Source organism: Scyliorhinus canicula, chromosome 6 (genome assembly GCF_902713615.1).
Source record: "Scyliorhinus canicula chromosome 6, sScyCan1.1, whole genome shotgun sequence".
NCBI classification, from domain to species: domain Eukaryota; kingdom Metazoa; phylum Chordata; class Chondrichthyes; order Carcharhiniformes; family Scyliorhinidae; genus Scyliorhinus; species Scyliorhinus canicula.
The window spans coordinates 177,762,091-177,783,763 of NC_052151.1; the positions used below are offsets into that span (position 1 = coordinate 177,762,091).

General features: G+C 46.3%; 1 protein-coding gene across 1 annotated transcript in view; it reads left to right on the forward strand.

Moving 5' to 3' along the window:
- The window catches only part of extl3 (exostosin-like glycosyltransferase 3), a 101,709-nt gene that overhangs the window by 75,522 nt on the left and 4,514 nt on the right, over positions 1-21,673 (forward strand). Inside the window, 2 exon segments of the mRNA XM_038800497.1 lie at positions 18,850-18,977; positions 19,145-19,289. Of these exon segments, the coding sequence (XP_038656425.1) occupies positions 18,850-18,977; positions 19,145-19,289 (273 nt within the window).

A 21,673-nucleotide genomic window follows, 5' to 3' on the forward strand; every position in this document is an offset into this window, starting at 1 on the left:
CCCCTTCGGGCAGGCCCACGATCCTCCGATTTTGCCGCCTAGATCTGTTTTCCAGGTCCTCCACTTTGGCTTGCAGACCCTTGTTGGCCTCCACCACCCTCTGCAGTTCCTCACCCATCAACGTGAGTTGATGACTGTGTTGCGACAAGGCCTCTTCCACTTCCTTCAGTTTCTCACCCTGCTCCCGCACCTTGGCTGATGTCATCGTCACCGCCGTCTTCACCGGGGCATCCGCCTCTTCCACCAGCACCTTCAATGCTGCCACCATCTCCTTCCTCATCACCTCCAAGTGCTTTGCAATTTTTTTTTCAAGTTCCAGAACCATCACCTCGGTCATCTTTTCTGCCGTGAACAGTGCAGCCCCACCCAGCGACCCAGCCTCCGCAATCCTTCCAGCTGTCGAGCCGACCCTCCCACTCAATGGCGAACCTTCATTTGCTCCTTCTTCACGGCAGCTTTCCTTTCGGTTTTGGACATCTTCCATCCTTATGTCTTCCTGCACTTATTTAACCAAAAATTACCCCTGGGACCAGGAATTAAATTCTAAAAAAAATCAAGCCTCGAGCAAGAGCCGTCCAACGTGCAACTTTCTCCTACATGCCGCCATTGGAAGTCAAAACAGATTATCTGATTATTATCATACTATTGTTTATGCAAACGTGGCTGGTGCATTTCCTACTTTACAAGATTGACAACACTTCTGAAATCATCATGGGTGAACCGTTTTGGGAGGTCCTGTGGACACAAAAGTGCTAAATAAACACAAGTTTGTTCATTATTGCAAATATGTTTTCAGCAATACTGAAGTTCTGTACTAATAAGTTTGTTCTATCATTGGTTCAAATGTCCACTTGACGTGATACAAAGTTAACTTGTTCCTGGTAAAACATTGTTTTGTGCTTTTGAATTGTTCCTCATTTGAGCGGTGAGATGTTCCTCACTGCAGGACTAGATGGGCAACATGATTGTGATGAAAGCAGTGCCCCATCACTTGTGTGTCTGTTGCTATAAAGAAATGGGAGAAACACCTTCATTAATAAAGAGCTTATTTGTGGCTTAATTTTTACCTACAAATGGTCCAATGCCAAAGGTGTCCTGGGAGTTATCTCCAGGCGAAATCATTAGTTGCTTCAATTCTATTCAATTGTATTCAATTCTGGTATATCATGTTTTATGCTGAAATGAAATGGAGACTTGCTGAAAATGGGGAACTGAGAGACTAATGTGAATCACTACAAAGGTTTTGTCATGTTGCAGCGTCAGTTTTGGTCTGAACTGTCTCTTGGGGAACTTCGTAGATGGCAGGAGATGAACAGGAAGTTTTAGGAAAACATTGTCGCTAGACGCAAAGCACCAACCCCTTTGGTAGAGTAATCACTTTGTATCACAATCAGCCTCAAATCTTTGTACAAAAATATATCTGCTCTGTTTTGCCCCAGTTGCAAAAGTCTCTATATTTCAAAAGTACTTAATTGGCTGTAAAGTGCTGCGGTCATGAAAGGTGCTAAATAAGTGGAATGGAGAAGGTTGCAAAGATTTACTTGGATAATACCAGAACTGTAATCAGGCTGAGGGCTGATCTCTCAAGGTTCTTAAATTATGAAGGACTTTTATCGGTTAGAAGATATTTCCACTGTTGAGGGAGACAAAATTAAGAGCTATAAACTATTGGCAATAAATCCAGTAAGGAATTCAGGAGACACTTATTTAACTACAGAGTGGTTCGAATGTATAACTCCCATACCACATGGTGTTTTTAAAATTATTCTTTCATGGGATGTGGGTGTCGTTGGCTGGGTCAACATTTATTACCCATCCTTAATTACCAATTCGGGGGAACCACAGATTTGAGCCAGGGAGGTGGGATGGAAGCTTTCGGAAATGGGAGGAGAAGGGGATTAAGACACTGAAAGATTTGTTTCTTAGGGGTCGGTTTGCAGGATTGAAGGAGCTGGAAACAAAGTATGGGCTGGAGCAGGGGGAAATGTTCAGATACATGCAGGTTCGAGATTTTGCCAGAAAGGAGATAGAGAGCTTCCCGGTAGAGCTGGCCACGTTGCTGGAGGAGGTGCTGATGACAGGGGGACTGGAGAAGGGGGTAGTGTCAGCGGTTTACGGAGCTATTTTGGAAGAGGAGAAGGCACCACTGGAAGTGATCAGAGCAAAGTGGGACGAAGAGTTGGGAAAGGATATGGAGGAGGGGTTCTGGTGCTGGTGTGAGGTGCTCCGGAGAGTGAAAGCCGCCACCTCGTGCGCGAGGTTGGGGTTGATACAACTGAAGGTGGTATACAGAGCCAACCTCACGAGGGTGAGCCAATTCATTGAAGGAGTAGAAGATGTATGTGAATGTTGCGCGGGGGGGGGGGGGGGGGCTAATCACGTTCATATGTTTTGGTCCTGTCCAAAGCTACAGGACTACTGGAAGGAGGTTTTTAGGGTAATTTCTAAAGTGGTGCACGTGAAACTGGACCCGGGCCCTCGGGAGGCCATATTCGGGGTGTTGAACCAGTCGGGGTTGGAAACGGGTGCGGAGGCAGATGTTGTAGCCTTCGCCTCATTGATCGCCCGAAGGCAGATCCTATTGGGATGAGAGCAGCCTCTCCACACTGTGCCCTGGCGCGGCGGGGGGACCTGTTGGAATTCTTGACTCTTGAGAAGGTGAGGTTTGAACGGAGGGGTTCTACAATTCATGGGCGTTATTCATCATGCACTTTCAAGAACTGGACACACATCAAACATTAGTTGGGGGGGGGGGTGCGTGGATGGGAGGGTTGGGGGAAGGGAGGCGGTGCTTGTTGATGGTGACTATGGGTGATTCCTGATTCCTTTTTGTCATTTGTTTGCGGGCTACTGTTTGGGGGTTGGTGGGAGGATGGGATTGTTGTTATTGAAATGGGGATTGACATATTTGTTACTGATTATTGTTTATTGCTGGTGGGTGTAAATTTGGGAGAAAATGTGAAAAAGGAGGAGCATAAAGAAATATTTAAAATAACAAAAAAAGGAATCAAATCACCATCTACTGTGGTGGTATTCAAACTTGGGTCTCTGGATTACTAGTCCAATGATAATACTGCTTCCCCTAAGGAAGTATCACCTTTCAAACCCACAATCGCTTAATGGCAGGATGCAGAGGGTGATGGTCGAAAGCTGTTTTTGGGACTGGAAACCTGTGTCCTGTGGTGTATCGCAATGATCTGTGCTGAGTTCCTTGCTGTAGTGTACATTAATGATCTAAACGTGAATGTGGGAGGTATGATCAGTAAGTTCGCAGATGACACAATAATTGGTGGTAAATAGCAAGGAGGAAAACCTTAGATTGGAGGATGGTAGAAATGGGCTGGTTAGATGGACAGAACAGGGGAAAATGGAATTGAACCCTGAAATGAGGAAGTGCATTTTGGGAGGTCAAACAAGGCAAAGGAATACACAATGAATGGTAGGATACTTATAAATCCAGAGGGATCCTGGGATGCAAAAAAGATTAAGTGGGATTACTGGGTTACAGGGATAGGGTGGAGATGTGGGCGTAAGTAAGGAGCTCTTTCCAGGGGCCAGTGCAGACTTGATGGGCTGAATAGCCTCCTTCTGCACTGTAAATTCTGTGCATAGATCCCTGAAGGCAGCAGGACAGGTGGTTAAGAAGGCAGATAGGATACTTGTTTTCATTACCCCAGGCAAAGAATATAAGAGAAGTTATGATAGAGCTGTATAAGGGCAGCCCGGTGGTGCAGTGGTTAGCACTGCTTCCTCACGGCAGCGAGGACCTGGGCTCGATCCCAGCCCCAGGTCACTGTCTGTGTGGAGTTTGCACATTCTCTCCGTGTCTGTGTGGGCCTCACCCCCACAACGCAAAGATGTGCAGAGTAGGTGGATTGGTCACACTAAATTACCCCTTAATTGGGGGGGGGAGAATTAATTGGGACTTTAATTTTTTTAAATTATGGAACTGTATAAAACACTCATTAGTCAATAGCTGAAGTACTGTGCAGTTTCTGTTCCCCATATTATAGGAAGGATGTGATTGCATTAGAAAGGGTGCAGAGGAGATTCACCAGAATGTTGCCTGGACTGGAGAGTTTCAGCTGTGAAGAGAGGCTGGTTAGGATGGGGTTGTTTTCCTTAGAACAGATCAGGCTGAGGGGGATACCTCATTGAAGTGTACAAAATGATGAGGAATATGAGTAGATAGGAAGGAACTTTTCCCCTTAGTAGAGGGATCAATAACCAGGGAGCATAGATTTAAGGTAAGGAACAGGATTGGATTTTGTTTATTGTCACGTGTACCGAGGTACAGTGAAAGTGTTTTTCTGCAAGCAGCTCAACAGATCATTAAGTACATGAAAAGAAAAGGAAATAAAAGAAAATAATAATAGAGCAACATAAGGTACACAAAGTACTACATAAGCACCGGCATCGGGTGAAGCATACAGGGGTGTAGTGTTAATGAGGTCAGTCCATAAGAGGGTCGTCTAGGGGTCTGGTAATAGCGGGGAAGAAGCTGTTTTTGAGTCTGTTCATGCCTGTTCTCAAACTTTTGTATCTCCTGCCCCAATGGAATCAGTTGAAAGAGTGAGTAAGTCGGGTGGGAGGTGGCTTTGATTATGATGCCCACTTTCCCAAGACAGCGGGAGGTGTAGATAAAGTCAATGGATGGGAGGCAAGTTTGTGTGATGGACTGGGCGTTGTTCATGACTCTCTGAAGTTTCATGCGGTCTTGGGCTGAGCAGTTGCCATACCAGGCTGTGATGCAGCCAGATAGGATGCTTTCTATGGTGCATCTGTAAAAGTTGTAAGAGTTAATGTGGACATGTTGAATTTCCTTAGTTTCCTGAGGAAGTATAGGCGCTGTTGTGCTTTCTTGGTGGTAGTGTCGGTGTGGGTGGACCAGGACAGATTTTTGGTGATGAGTAGCCATAGGAATTTGAACCATCTCCACCTTAGCCTTGTTGATGCTGACAGGGGTGTGTACAGCATTTTGCTTCCTGAAGTCAATGACCAGCTCTTTAGTTTTGCTGGCGTTGAGGGATAGATTGTTGGCGCTGCACCACTCCACTAGGTTCCCTGTCTCCATCCTGTATTCTGACTCATCGTTATTTGAAATCCATCCCACTAAGTTTGTAGCGTCAGCAAACTTGGTAGATGGAGATGGAACCAAGTTTTGCCAGGTAGTCGTGTGTGTACAGGGAGTACAGTAGGGGGCTAAGTACGCAGCGTTCCGTTATTGAGGACTATTGTGGAGGAGGTGTTTATTCTTACTGATTGTGGTCTGTGGGTCACAAAGTCGGGATAGGCCATTTAGAGGGAATTTGAGGGAAAACGTTTCGCTCAGTGGGTGATGGGAATGTGGAATTCTTTTTTATGGGATGTGGGTGCCGCTGCTGGGCCAGCATTTATTGCCCATCCCTAATTGCCCATGAGAAGCTGCCTTGAACCGCAGCACTCCATGTGGTGTATGTACACCCACTGTGCTATGTGGGAGGGAGTAATATGATTTTGACCCAGCGATCGTGAAGGAACAGTATATTTCCAAGTCAGGATGGTGAGTGACTTGGAGAGGAACCTCCAGATGGTTGTGTTCCCATGTATCTGCTGCTCTTGTCCTGCTAGATGGTAGTGTTTGTGGGTTTGGAAGATGCTGCTTATTTGCCTTGGAGAGTTTCTGCAGTACATCTGTAGATGCTACTCACTGCATCGGTGGAGGAGGGAGTGAATGTTTGTGGGAGGGGTAGCAATCAAGCAGGCTGTTTTGTCCTGGATAGTGTCGAGCCCCTTGTGTTGTTGGAGCTACACTCATCCAGGCAAGTGGGGAGTATTTGATCACACTCCTGACGTCTGCCTTTGAAAGCAGACCAAAGCAGGCCAGCAGCACGGTTCAATTCCCGTACCAGCCTCCCTGAGCAGGCGCCGGAATGTGGCGACTAGGGGCTTTTCACAGTAACTTCGTTTGAAGCCTACTTGTGACAATAAGCGATTTTCAGTTTTTTCATTTCATGTTCTGTACTTTTCCTTAATTGTCCATGAGCCCAACTTCAGCATACGATATCCATGGCTGGAACAAATTATAATCTTTCGTGAAGCCTTAATTGCACCACTGTTTCCAAAAAGTGCCTGCTGCCTATAAAACCTGGATTTTTAAACACTTAACTGCAGCAGTCAAATACTATCCCAGGCTTTTAACCCTTACTACACCAAATACATATAATACAATATATCAGAAATTCCTACATTCATCACACCACCCTCCCTTTAAATAAAGAACCAGGAATTTTTAGAAATGGCTTCATTTTCCAAAGTCTTTCAACTCTAAACATGAATAAAAACTAGTTGTTTACTAAACGCTACTAATACTCTATAAGATACATAAATTACATTTAAGCATGCACATTTAAACATGAGCATAGTACATTGTAGTCTTTTCCACCTTTGAATGTTCCAGTCTTCTTGCATTACATTGTAGTCTTTTCCACCTTTGAATGTTCCAGTCTTGCATTTCAAAGTTGTGGTAAAATGTTTTCTCTTCCTGCTACCTGTATAATTTTTAAGTGAAATGTCTGTAGCAATGAACTCCATCTAAAACAGTCTTGCATTTCGATCCTTAAACTTCTCCAAAAACTTTAATGGAAAATAAAATGAAAATCGCTTATTGTCACAAGCATGCTTCAAATGAAGTTACTGTGAAAAGCCTCGAGTCGCCACATTCCGCCGCCTGTCCTGGGAGGCTGGTACGGGAATTGAACCCGTGCTGCTGGACTGCCTTGGTCTGCTTTGAAAGCCAGCTATTTTGCCCTGTGCTAAACCAGCCCCTATGGATTATGGCCTGTATATGCAATCATCTCTGATGAATTGTTAGCAACATGAATTTCAAAATGTTGCAATGACAATACCAAATTCAATGTCTTCTTTTCAATGGTCGAATATTTCTTTTGATGAATATTTTGTTTCCAAGAAAAATAACCAAGAAGCCTTTGTATTCTTCCATCGTCTTCCTGTAACAATACAGCACCAATTGCCACCTTAAATTGCTTGGCATACCCCTTCAGGAGGGCAGTGAAGAGTTTCAGGTACCTGGGGGTGCAGGTGGCCAGGAGTTGGGGGGCTCTTCATAAGCTTAACTTCACCAGACTAGTGGAACAGATGGAGGAGGAATTTAAAAGGTGGGACATGGTGCCGGTATCGCTGGCGGGCAGAGTGCAATCCGTCAAAATGGCGGTTCTCCCGAGGTTCTTGTTCCTCTTCCAGTGCTTGCCCATCTTTATCCCTAGGGCCTTTTTTAAAAGGGTGACCAGCAGCATCATGGGATTTGTTTGGGTGCATGGCACCCCGAGGGTGAAGAGGGTCTTCTTGGAGCGGAGTAGGGATGGGGGGGGGCTGGCGTTGCCCAACCTCTCGGGGTACTACTGGGCGGCCAACGTGTCGATGGTGCGTAAGTGGGTGATGGAGGGGGAGGGGGCAGCATGGAAACGGATGGAGAGAGCGTCCTGTGGGGATACAAGCCTGGGGGCCCTGGTAACGGCGCCGTGGCCGCTCCCTCCCACGAGGTATACCACGAGTCCGGTGGTGGCGGCTACCCTCAAGATTTGGGGGCAGTGGAGGCGACATAGGGGAGAAGTGAGGGGCTCGATGGAGGCTCCGTTAAGGGGGAACCATAGGTTCGTCCCTGGGAACATGGATGGGGGATTTCGGGGATGGTATAGAGCGGGCATTAGACAGCTGAAGGACCTGTTTATCGACGGAAGGTTTGCGAGCCTGGGGGAGTTGGAGGAGAAATTTGGGCTCCCGCCGGGAAACATGTTTAGATATCTGCAGGTAAAGGCATTTGCTAGACGGCAGGTGGAGGGATTCCCTGCGCTCCCCGCGAAGGGGGTGAGTGACAGGGTGCTCTCGGGGGTCTGGGTCGGGGAGGGGAAGATATCCGATATCTACAAGCTTATGCAGGAGAAGGAAGAGGCGTCAGTAGAGGAGCTGAAAACGAAGTGGGAGGGGGAACTGGGGGAACAGATCGAAGACGGGACATGGGCTGATGCCCTGGAGAGGGTAAATTCTTCCTCCTCGTGTGCGCGGCTTAGCCTCATCCAATTCAAGGTACTGCATAGGGCCCACATGACTGGGACGAGGATGAGTAGGTTCTTTGGGGGTGAAGATAGGTGTGCCAGGTGCTCTGGGAGGCCAGCGAACCATGCCCATATGTTCTGGGCATGCCCGGCATTGGAGGAGTTCTGGAAGGGGGTGGCGAGGACGGTGTCAAGGGTGGTGGGATCCAGGGTCAAGCCAGGATGGGGACTCGCGATCTTTGGGGTTGGGGTAGAGCTGGGAGTGCAGGAGGCGAAAGAGGCCGGTGTGCTGGCCTTTGCGTCCCTAGTAGCCCGGCGAAGGATTTTGCTACAGTGGAAGGACGCGAGGCCCCCAAGCGTGGAGACCTGGATCAATGACATGGCAGGCTTCATTAAGCTTGAGAAGGTTAAATTCGCCCTGAGAGGATCGGTGCAAGGGTTCTTTAAACGGTGGCAACCTTTCCTCGACTTTCTGGCTCAACGATAGGGTACTGGGACAGTAGCAGCAGCAACCCGGGGGGGGGGGGGGGGGGGGGGGGGGACGTTGATTATGTTAGCTTATTTTATTTAAATTTGATTTATCTAATTTTAATTTATGGTTAAGTTCTCTTGTTTGGGGGGGGGGGTGGGGGAATGTGATACATGTGATGTTACGGTATGGGGGGAATTGTGGGTGTTATGGGGCTGTTAGTTGCATATTACTGCTTTTTGCTATACTTTTTGTTATATTTTCTGTAAAAAATTCCAATAAAAATTATTTTAAAAAAAAAAATTGCTTGGCATAATTAGATGTCGGCAACACAGTTTTCAGATTGTCAAATGCCTACTAACATTCTGATATCCATTGATATTTCCTGTGCTTTTTTAGAAGTTCAGTCAGTGGAGCAGCCACACTGCTAAAACCTGGCATGTTTTTGCAGTACAAACCACTTGTGACCAAAAATTTCAAAACTCTCATTGATAGTATTGGAAACTTCGCAATAACCTTTCTGTTTGCACATTCTTTGGGGTCATTTGACCATGTTGAATTGTATAGCCTAAGAATGTGACTTGAGCCTTCACAAATTCGCTTTTAGGCAAGTTTGCCATAAAATCCTGCCTCTTGCAGTCGTTCGAACAATTCTTTTCAGTGTTCCATATGCTCCTTTCCACATTTGACTGAACAGCATCAAACTATCAGTGCCCAATTGTTTAGTCCAGAAATGATCTTGTTTGTTCACCTTTGGAATGTTGCTGCCGCATTTTTCATTCCAAATGGCATAACTTTAAACTAATACAGACCATTTGGTGTCACAAAAGTTGAAACTTCCTTTGCTCTGTCTGGAAAAGAGTATTTGTCAGTATTCTTAAGTAAGTCAAGTTTGGTAATAAAATTCACTTGTCCCACCTTTTCAACACTGCCCTCCAAACGAGGAGTAGGGTATGAATCTGAATTCATACCTTTTCTATGGTCCACACACAGTCTTTGTGTTCCATCTGGTTTTGGTACCATCATAATAGGCGAGCTCCAATCACTGCAACTAAATTCAATGATGTTCTTAAGCATGCTTTCACTCTCCGTTTGAAACTGTGTTAACTTCAGTGGATTGAGCCTATTTGGATGTTGCTTAATTGGAATAGATTTTTCTACATCTACATCATGTATAATTTCTTCTGTATTTCCTAATTTATTCCCACTATGCAACTCTAATAACTCTTTCAGGTCACTTTATTGCAATTTCTTATCACTTGCTCATTGTCCAATTTAGTTTGAGGAATGTCAAATTCTGAATCATCTGGATTTATCTCCTCTTCTGAGTTACAATGTCTAACATCGCCTCCTCCTTTAGCAAAATATCTTTGGAGCATATTACCATGGCACCCTTGTGAGTTTTCCTTCTATCTGGTGATCTTCTAAAACAATTCACCTTACTCAATTTCCTTTCGATTTGATAAGGTCGATTAAATCGTTTAATGGTTCACCTTCCCTTGGTAATAATACTTTCTTCCCACCAACAAAATTACAAATTTTTGATTTCTTATGTGCCTCTTTTTCCATCATACGCTGTGACAATTTAAAATCCTTTCTAGCCAACTCACCAGCCCTAGTTAATCTCTCCCTAAAGTTTGACACATCGTCCAACAGGATAGTTGCAGAACGCTGATTCACCAATTTCCCTTTGATCGCTTTAAGTGGTCCTCTTACCTCAGGACCAAAAATCAATTCAAATGGATTGAATTTAGTTGATTCATTAGGTGCATCCTTAATTGCAAATAGTACAAATGGAATCCCTTTATCCCAATCCTTTGGATAATCTTGACTTTAAGCCCTCACCATAGAACATACAGTGCAGAGGGAGGCCATTCGGCCCATCAAGACACTTAAGCCCTCTCTTCCATCCTATCCCCATAACCCAATAACCTCGCCTAACCTTTTTGGTCACTAAGGGCAATTTATCATGGCCAATCCACCTAACCTGCATGTCTTTGGACTGTGGGAGGAAACCGAAGCACCCGGAGGAAACCCACGCAGACACGGGGAAAACGTGCAGACTCCGCACAGAGAGTGACCCAGCGGGGAATCATATCTGGGGCCCTGGCGCTGTGAAGCTACAGTGCTAACCAATTGTGCTACCGTGCTGCCAATAGGTCTTTGGTCTTTAATGTTTGATGCCACTTAAAGACCATGGTCATTTAATGGTCTTTTCTATTGCTCCCTATGATTCTGGATGATACACATTTGAGTTAAATTGGTGTATTCCTAAGCTATCCATAACTTCCTGAATAACCACAACATAAAATTGGATTCCTCGGCGCTGAGGACACTGGATTCGATCCCAGCCTCGGGTCACTGTCCGTGTTGAGTTCGAACATTCACCACGCGCCTGCATGGGTCTGACCCCTACAACCCAAAGCTATAGGGTAGGTGGATTGGCCATTCTAAATTGCCCCTTAATTGGGGAAAAAACAGTTGGGTACTTTCAATTTAAACAAACTGGATCCCTGATCTGATTGGATTTCTTTTGGTAGTCCATATTAAAAAAAAAAATTAGTTTAACTTCTCTACAACCCTCTTAGCTGTAATATTTCTCAATGGAAAGTCCTTTGAAATTTTTGTAGACAAATACATTATAATCAACAAATACTGATTCCCACTTTTTTTTTCGGCAGGGATCCCGCGCAATCAATCAGGACCCTAGTAAAAGGTTCCTCACATGTTGGAATGGGTATTAAGGGTGCCAGTTTGATTACCGCTTGAGGTTTTTCTTCTTTTTTTTAAATTTAGAGTACCAAATTATTTTTTTCCAATTAAGGGGCAATTTAGTGTGACCAATCCACCTACCTTGCACATCTTTGGGTTGTGGGGGCGAAACCCACGCAAACATGGGGAGAATGTTCAAACTTTACACAGACTACGACCCAGAGCCGGGATCGAACATGGGACCGTGGCGCCATGAGGCAGCAGTGCTAACCACTGTGCCACCGTGCTGCCTGAGGTTTTTCTATCCCCTGACGTATGACATGTACAGCAAAATTGAAGTACACCCATGTCCAGGCCAATAAAAACGTTTATGTATTTTTACTTGTGTTGTCCTTACTCCTAAATGACCCCCACTGGAACCTCATGCGTCACTAACAAAACCTCCTTTCCATAATGCACCGTAATGCCACTTGATGAACTTCTGCCCATTTCTCATCTGCCTGAATATGGAACGGTCTCTGTTTTCTCATTAATCCATTCTTTCTAATGTCATGACACTCTAGTATTCTATTTCTGATATAACTACTTTATCTCGGAATCTTTCTGCTGTAATTCAACCAACTTTCTTGAACTAAACCTTTCTGCTTCATTCAGCACCTTCTCTTGTTCTTTATCTGATCAGAGATTGTTTCTGATAACTGAACCTTACCCTCCCTATCTGTACTCCTTGAGTTCTCCTCCTCCTGTCTCAACCTGTGGCTTTGTGATCCTGTCACCACACAATCGGGATATGCCTCTTGCAACACCTCAGTTGTTTAACTGATAGTCCACAAACTACTACACTGGATCTCAGTGGCAATACCACAGCGCCACCGCCTCCCCTCATTTTCTGAAAGGGTGGTAGAGGCGAGAACCTTCTCAATGTTTAAGAAGCATATAGATGAGCACTTGAACTGCCATAGCATACAAGGCTATGGATCAAGTGCTGGAAACTGGGAATAAGAATAGATTGATGCTTGACGATCGATGCAGACACGATGGGCCGAAGGGCCTCCTTGTGTACTGTAAAACTCTGAGACTATCATTGGAAGGACAAGAGCAGCAGACACTTCTAAAAATAAAATGCATTTTATTATAAACATGTATCAAAACAGGTTACAGCGAATAAACACCCCGGGAAACATACTTCCCACTCATCAACTGTACAGTCTTTACAGATTTTGTCCCCCCCCCCCTCCCCGTGACGAACAGCCCCTCAAACACGGTCACAAACATCCCCCACATTTCCTCAAACCCTCCCTGAAGAGCCCCTTAACTCATACATTACCTTCTCTAATCGAAGGAAGTTGTACAGGTCACCCAACCAAGCCGACACCCCCAGTGGCGATGCCGACCGGCACTCCAGCAAAATTCGTCGCCGTGCAATCAGAGAGGTGAAGGCCAAGATATCGGCCTTCCTCCTCTCCATGAACTCCGGCTTCTCTGAAACCCCAAATACCGGGTCCACCTTCTCCTCCACTATCCTGGCTAAGACCATGAACACTCCACCCAGAATCTTCCCAATTTTTCACAACCCCAAAACATGTGCGCATGATTCACTGGCCCCCGCCCACACCTCTCACACTCATCTGCTACCCCCTGAAAGAACCCACTCATTCTCGAGTGCTCCACCTTGAACTGTATCAGGCTCATCCTTGCACAAGAGGAGGTCCCATTTATCCTACGCAGTGCCTCATTCCATACTCCCCTATTGATCTCCATTCCCAACTTCGCTTCCCATTTTCCCTTGAGCTTCAATAGTCGCTCGTCTCCCTGCTCCCCCAGCCACTTGTATATATCCCCAATTCTTCCTTCCGCTTCCCCATCCGGAAGCAGCAGTCACTCCAGCAGGATGTATCCCGGAAGGGCAGCAAACACATGGAAACACCGCCATCTGAATGTTTGCCTCCAAGCCACCCACCATTCCGACTTTGAAATATATCAGTTCTTTGACTGTTTCTGGGTCAAACTCTAGGAACTCCCTCCCTAACAGCACTGTGGGTCTATCTACACCACATGGACTGCAGCAGTTCAAAAAGGCAGCTCACTACCACCTCCCCATGGGCAATTAAGGATGGGGATTAAATGCTAGCACAACCAGCAATACTTGTATCCCGTGAATGAATAAAACAAAAGTTGAGACAAATAGCTTGTATGCATTTAAGGGAAAGTTAGATGAGCGGAGAAAGGAATTGAAGGAAATGCTGACGGAGGAGGCTGGAGAAGGCTAATGTGGAAAAAGACCACCACCATAAATGGGTTAAATGGGCTGATTTTGTGCTAGAAGATGGTTTTTGTGCTATAATATGGTCTCCTTCATTCTTTGCAAATTTCTCCCTTCACAGTCATCAATACTTAGTTTTGGTCCCTCAGGTGCCAGTTGCCCTTCAGAATAACAACAGGCGGATCCACAAACGCGTGAGATTTAATGATGGTGTTGACTTTTATTTGAATAGTGGCATCACGACAGAACTTGACTTCCCAAGTATTGCTAGCCAGTGCCAGTCAGAAAACATGGTGGCACAGTGGTTAGCACTGCAGCTTCACAGCTCCAGGGGCCCGGGTTCAATTCCAGCCTCGGGTGACTGTCATTGTGGTGTTTGCACTTTCTCCCAATGTCTGCGTGGATTTCCTCCGGGTGCTCTGGTTTCCTCTCACAGTCCAAACATGTGCAGGTTAGTGGAATAGCCACACTAAATTGCCCCTCAGTGTCCAAAAGGTACAGTGGGGTTACGGGAATAGGATGGAGACGTGGCTTAATTAGGGTGCTCTTTCCAAGAGCCAGTTCAGACTCGATGGGCCTAATGGCCTTCTTCTGCACTGTAAATTCTATGATTCCATGAATTAGGAACTGGAGCCCTGACGGGCTTTCCCGTCAGCAAAGAGCAATTGTAGTCCTTTGGACAGGAAACCTATCATCATTATGGAATAAACAAACAACACTGGAGGGAGCAATGTCGGGGCAGGTCGGTAATTGTCAGATACCAGTTTATATTGGGCCAGAAACTCCAGTTTCCATTGTGCTTCTATGTGAGAGAAGGGGAGGAGTGACAATCAAGTGACCAGTCAGTTCTTTCTCAGTGCAGACTTCACCCGCCATGTCACAGCCCCCGAACTCTCTCTCTTCCCAACTGTTTTTCCCTCCTCCCAAACCTCTCCCTCTCATCCCAACCCTCTCCCGCTCCTCCCAACCTTTTAATCTCCTCCCATCCTTCTCCCGCTCCTCCCATCCTTCTCCCGCTCCTCCCATCCTTCTCCCGCTCCTCCCATCCTTCACCCGCTCCTCCCATCCTTCACCCGCTCCTCCCATCCTTCTCCCGCTCCTCCCAACTCTCTTCCACCCCTCCCAACTCTCTCCCACTCCTCCCATTCTTCTCCCGCCCCTCCCAACTCTCTCTCCTACTCCTCCTAACTCTTTCCCGCCCCTTCCAACTCTCTGCCGTTCCTCCCAACTCTCTCCCACTCCTCTCCCAACTCTCTCCTGCTCCTCCCAACTCTCTCCCGCTCCTCTCCCAACTCTCTCCCGCTCCTCTCCCATCCTTCTCCCGCTCCTCCCATCCTTCTCCCGCTCCTCCCATCCTTCTCCCGCTCCTCTCCCAACTCTCTCCCGCTCCTCTCCCAACTCTCTCCCGCTCCTCTCCCAACTCTCTCCCGCTCCTCCCATCCTTCTCCCGCTCCTCTCCCAACTCTCTCCCGCTCCTCTCCCAACTCTCTCCCGCTCCTCTCCCAACTCTCTCCCGCTCCTCTCCCAACTCTCTCCAGCTCCTCTCCCAACTCTCTCCCGCTCCTCTCCCAACTCTCTCCCGCTCCTCTCCCAACTCTCTCCCGCTCCTCTCCCAACTCTCTCCCGCTCCTCTCCCAACTCTCTCCCGCTCCTCTCCCAACTCTCTCCCGCTCCTCTCCCAACTCTCTCCCGCTCCTCTCCCAACTCTCTCCCGCTCCTCCCAACTCTCTCCCGCTCCTTCCAACTCTCTCCCACTCCTCTCCCAACTCTCTCCCGCTCCTCTCCCAACTCTCTCCCGCTCCTCCCAACTCTCTCCCGCTCCTCTCCCAACTCTCTCCCGCTCCTCCCAACTCTCTCTCTCTCTCTCTCTCCCTCTCAGTTATTTTCAGTTGTCAGTTTACCTTTATCCTGACTTGTCGGAATGGCATAAGCTGTGATTACGCAAATAATTCCCAAGTTCTTTGAGTTCCATGATTAGCAGTTCCCAAATTTTCCTTTTGGTTGTTTGCAAGATTTTTGGTCACTCTTTACTTGGCGCTTGAAGTGCTGGTGAGTAATATAAACGCCACTAAGTGCTTGCAGCTGTCGAGGGAAATAACAGATGCTCCCTGTCACGCCTCATCCCTTTATTGCACAATATTCTTTGAACCCTCTATTGAACACAGCATGACCGTACCAGCACAGGATGCCTGTGAACTGACTCACTGGACCACACACAGGTGACTCGCAGCCCAATTACATGGGGAGGTGCAGAGTTCCAATCAGAGTGATAAAGGCCATTCAGCCTCTCACAACCAATCTGTAGCTTAACTCCCTTTACCTGCCTTGGTTCCATTATCCCTTACTACAACAAAAATCTACCAATCTCCTGTTTGAAGTTTTCATTTGATCACCAGCATCAATAGTCCTTTGGGGGAGAAAGTTATCAATACCCTTTATGTGAAGAATTGCTTCCTGCTAACACACATGCTACCTCTAATTTAAAGATTATTCCCTCTCCTCCAGGGCTCCTGCACCAGAGGAAATAATTTCTGCATCTCTCCCCTACAACTTAATCATTTTCAGTTCCTCATTCAGATTATCCTTTATGCTTTTCTATTCAAGTCATTTTTCTGACTCCTGAATGATGGGGTGTTCCCATTGAACCATGAGGCCACACCTAAAATTTCCAGTATGACCGGGCAGAATGGGGTATTTGATGACAGTTTTGGAGTGGTTTGGGATTGGGCTGCGATTTGTGGAGTGGGTAAGACTGCTATACAGGGAGCCGAGGGCGAGTGTTCGCATGAATAGTATGATTTTCCTCTGCACCAAGGGACCAGGCAGGGATGTTCTATGTCCCGTCGTGTCCCCCCCCCCCCCCCCCCGGGTCTCCCCCCCCCGTCTCTCCCCCCCCCCCCCCCGTCTCTCCCCCCCCCCCCCCCCCCCCCCCCCCCCCCCCCCCCCCCACCACCACCACCACCACCACCACCACCACCACCACCTGTTATTGTGCTTGCGTATGAGCCCTTGGTCATCGCGTTGAGGGATTTGGGGGTGTGGAGGGGGAATAGTGCGGGGGGGAGAGGGGAATGGCTGGTGGAGCATAGGGTATCTTTGTATGTAGACAATTTGTTATTGTATGTGTCGGAACCGAGTTCATTGATGGATGGTATACTGGAGCTGCTTCGAGCGTTTAGGTCTTTTTCGGGGTATAAGCTAAATTTGGACAAAAGTTAATATTTTGTGGTGTCCCGACCGGCGGTGGGGAGGGGGTGGGGTGGTGGGGGCTGCGATTCCGTAGGACAGCTACCCACTTTAGATACCTGGGGGTGCAGGTGGCACGGGATTGGGGGGGGGGGCTACGTAGGTATAATATAACTAATTTGGTAGGGAGGGTGATAGCGGATCTAGCAAGGTAGGATGGTCTTCCCCTGTCGCTGGCAGGTCGGGTACAGGCAATTAGATGAATGTGTTGCTGCGGTTTTTGTTCATTTTTCAGTGCCTGCAGTTCTTTTTGCCAAAAGCGTTTTTTAAGGAAGTGGAAAAGATTATTACCTCGTTTATTTGTGGTGGGGGGGATGGTGGCTAGGATCAGTAAGGTGCTGTTGCAGAGAGGAAGGCAGTCAGGTGGGTTGGGTCTTCCGAATCTACTGGAGGCAGTTGCGGCAGCTCTTTAGGTTGTGGGCGGGATCAAGGGAAATGCTGATTTGGGGGAACCATAAGTTTGAGCCAGGGAAGTGGAATGGGAGTTTTCGGAGATGGGAGGAGAGGGGACTTAGGGTATTAAAGGATTTGTTTCTGGGGAGCCGGTTTGTGAGGCTGGAGGGGCTGGGGGCAAAATAGGGGTTGGGGCAGGGGGAAATGTTTAGATATATACGGGTCTGAGATTTCGCTAAGAAGGATATACAGAGCTTTCCGGTGGCGCCGGCCCCCACGCTTTGGAAGAGGTACTGACAACAGGGGGAATGGAGAAGGGGGTGATCTGTGGGGTGATTCTGGGGGAGGATAAGGTATCGCTGGATGGGATTAAAGTGAAGTGGGAGGAAGAGTTGGGGGAGGGTCTGGAGGAGGGGGTCTGGTGTGACGTGCTCCGGAGGGTGAAAATCACATTCATATGTTTTGGTATTTTGGAATTTGGTATTTGGAAAATCACATTCATATGTCCTGTCCGAAACTGGAGGGGTAATCGAGGGAGGTCTTTAGGGTAATCTCAAGGGTGGTGCGTGTGAGACTCTAATCAGGTCCCCTAGGAGCCATATTCGGGGTGTCAGATCGGCCGGGGTTGGAAGCGGGTGCACAGGCTAATGTCTGAGCCTTCGCCTCGCTGCGGTGCAGATCAGCTTCCCAAGCCCTGTGCCTCGGCATGCCGGAGGGACCTGCTGGAGTTCCAGCACTCGAGAAAGCGAAGTTCGAGCTGAGGAGAAGGATGGAAGGGTTCTACAACTCATGGGCGTTATTTATCATGTATTTTCAAGAATTGGATGATATTGAACATTGTGGGGTGGGTGGGGGGGGGGGGGGGGGGTGTATAGGTTCTTGGTGACTATATATGGGTTGATGATGGATTCCTGATACTTTTTCTTCTGTGTTTTGTATTTAAATTGTTGGGGGGGGGGGGGGGGGGGATTGTTGGCCAGGGGATTGCCATTGTATTTGTTATTGTTGATTATTTGTTGGTCGGCGTAAATTTGATGAAAATGTGAAGAAGTAGGAGAATAAAAATACTTTTAAAAAAATAATAATTTACCAGTAGACCATAGACCATATTGTTGAGATTCCCATGGCAATGCTCTGTGAATGAGGAGACCAGCCCCATTGTGGTCGAGTTCAATTCTGGCTGGCTGCAGGCCCCTTGAACTGACTGACTGCTTGAGCAGAGAGGTTGGTTTTACACATTTCCAGGCTGCTGTGAGTGTGATAATGCTGATTGATTGTGTGGAGCATTCACAGGTACCTACTCTACTTGGGCTAGATTCTGATCTTGTTTAACTGCAGAAAATGAGGAGCAGAGAGAGAATGTGCAGAGGAGGGGGGAATTGGAGCAAGAGTCATTTCTTGTACCTTGATCTGGCAATCCCTCAATTAATTAAAAAGGAGAATTTGAAGCAAAAACTCTATTCTGTCAACCACAGGGATATGTCATCAGGGAGTCCAAAAAGAGGGAAAGTAGACATTAGCAAAAAGGTTCATGCAATGGTCCAGGAGTATGCAGAGAGACTTCCTGTCATGTATCAGTCTGTGATTCATTGGTCTTGTTGGTTGAGATCCTTGTGGTTCAAATCATTTGATTGGAAAAGATGCTTTGGGGCTAATTGTTTGTTTGGGTGTGATTTGGAATGTGCCATTGAGATCATTTATTTTCCCTTTAGGTTGTTCATACAGAGAAGAATAGTTTAAATAATCGTTTTTTACCCTGGGATACTATTGAAACAGAGGCAATTCTTTCTATTGATGATGATGCCCACCTTCGCCATGATGAGATAATGTTTGGCTTTCGGTGAGTACAGTCAAACTTTATAATCTGCTACTCAGTGACCATACAGAGCAGAGCAATTAGTTGAAAGCTGAATATGTTTGCTCACTGTCTGTCCTGAAGATCGTGGCATTGTACCGGCCTTTTTCTTCTTCCTTGTTGGCCCTGAGATTTAAATACTTCTCTTCCAGGGTTTGGCGAGAGGCAAGGGATCGGATTGTGGGTTTTCCTGGCAGATACCATGCCTGGGACGTGGCCCACCAGTCCTGGCTCTACAACTCCAACTATTCCTGTGAACTCTCCATGGTGCTGACTGGCGCTGCCTTCTTTCATAAGGTTTGTTTATGGTGTGTCAAGATTGTTAATTGTGTATTGTTTTTAATTGTATGCCATTAGTGGCCATTAACTAGAGATTTGCTTGTGCCCCTACTTAAATCGCTTCTTGGCCTTTTGGCTAAGATGAGCGTGAGGTCAGGTGTTAATGCCTGGATCTGGTATGTCTCTCTTGTGTGGACCGTGAATTGGATTCAATTTGAATTGGTATTTGGAGCACGCAAGGAGCTGGATTAGAGATTTGCCTCTGTCCACGCTCTGAACTCTGACTTTGTAACTCTGATAAAGTAATTTTTAAAAAAAGCAGACTGAACCTGAGATTGTTAAGTGAGGAGGTGCTTCTTTGGAATGTATAACTCGGAAAATCAAATGGTTGGCATGTGAAGAGATGAAGGTCAGCTGTCCTTTTAGTGGTCAGGTACAGGAATAAATTTGGGGAAGAAAGGTTATACAAAGCCGAATAGATATCCAATCATCTCCCAAACCCTCCTGAAAATGACTTGTGATAAGATCTATTCACAATCTTTGCCTCTCCTGACTGCCTGGTAATGTGCAAGCTATTGTGCAAGGACCCCCTATTCTGAATGTTCAATGGCTATTCAATTGAAGGACAGCTCAATCTGCTTCTGTTTTCAAAGGAGTAGGAGGAGACCATTCAGCCCAATCATCCTGTTCCACCGTTCGGTTAGATCATGGCTCAACTCCATTTCTTTGCCTTGATCGATAACCAGCAAAGTAACTCGGGACAAATTGTCTTATGCAGTCAGGAATGGAAATCTGAGGCAGTCGTACCTTCAGTTGCCTGGGCCCTAAGTTCTAAAACGTTTTTCCAAATCTCTGTTTCTCTTTCCTCCTTTAAGATGTTCCTTTAAGCAAGCCTGTTTGGCCATGTATTTAATCACCTGTTGTAATGTCTATTTTAATGACTCAGTGTGATATATTGTTTGATAATGATTGTGTGAGCCGCCTTGGGACATTTTGCTACATTAAAGGTGCTGCATCTTTCCCCTCGAGATTTCATTGTCACTGCATTCACCCTCACATTTGAGGTCTTGTTTCTGGAATGCAACTTCTGACCTCTCCAGTTGAAACTGTTGCTCCTGAGGATTCCAAAAGTGTTCTCACCTTTTAAGAACATGTTAATTTAAACTTTAGGATTGGGTTGTTAAGCAAAGTCAGGTTACGGTAATTCTTCTTGCTGTTGGTATGTTCATTTGACATCTGGTGCTGTTGTACAGAGTGAAATAGGAAAGGAATATTGATGTTTCAAACTGCACACTGAGCAGTTCCAAATCTTTTTCATTTAGTCACCTGGAGCAACTCCTATCTAAGCATCCTTCATGAGTTTCTGTGCTGGCTCCTTTTGCTCCTGTTGTTGCCGTAGTTTATGATCGGCAATTTTTTTTATTCTTGTTGACCCTTGATGCCTGAAGGGAGTCAGCAACTCTTTTCCCAAACTGAATGTTGTTGCCAATGAAATTGAGAGTTTTCTTATGGTCAGGTGATCCAAGACGCGCGTCAATTTCTTGTTCCTCTGTGATTCAGAATTTATAAAGGAGCACGTAAAGGCATTGCGGATAACTTGCCAAACTTTTCAGTATACTTCTGACCTTTATTTTTGTCAAAGCATTTATATGCATCTTCTGTAAGCACTTCATCCTGAGCCATATTTGTTACAGCATACTGAGCCTTTGTCATCTTAAACCCAGCACTGTTAGCCTGGGCCTTGGCCACAGCTGCATTTCGGATTTTTTCAGCATCTACTGCTTTCTGTAACTTTAGGCTTTGGTTGGGCCTGCATTGGACTCCGAATTGAGATTTACCGTGGCCCAGTTTGGCTTCATTCTCTCCAGCCAGGTTCTCCCTTAGGGATGGATAGTTGCCTTTAATGACTTGCAGGGACAAGTCTGCGGTCTGTATGGTGAGCTACATATTTACCTTGAGACAGCCCCTGCAAGGAGCCACTTCCCCATTATACATTCTGTGTATTACCTTTGAGAGTTTCAAGGTGATATGTCATAGTTTCTCTTGGTAAGCAGTTTCTGGGACCAGTGAAATGACGGCACCTGTGTTCACCTCCATTTGCATGAGTTCGTTCAGTAAAAGAGTGACCCGGCAATCGTTGGTTGCACCAACAATGGCCAGTCCGTTCAACAACATACCGTCATCTGACTATGACTTTTTATTGCCCTTTTTTGTGTCCTTTTTGTATCTTGTGGATACTTTTCCCTCTTATCACAATTCTTGTATTTTGCACTTTCCTCGGTACTTTCATTGTAATGCCAAAAACTCCTGCCATTTTACTATGGGAAAGCTTGCATAAGCACAAATGTGACACAGTTTTTTTTATAGCACTACCTCGCTTTTTTTAACTTTTCAAACAAGGT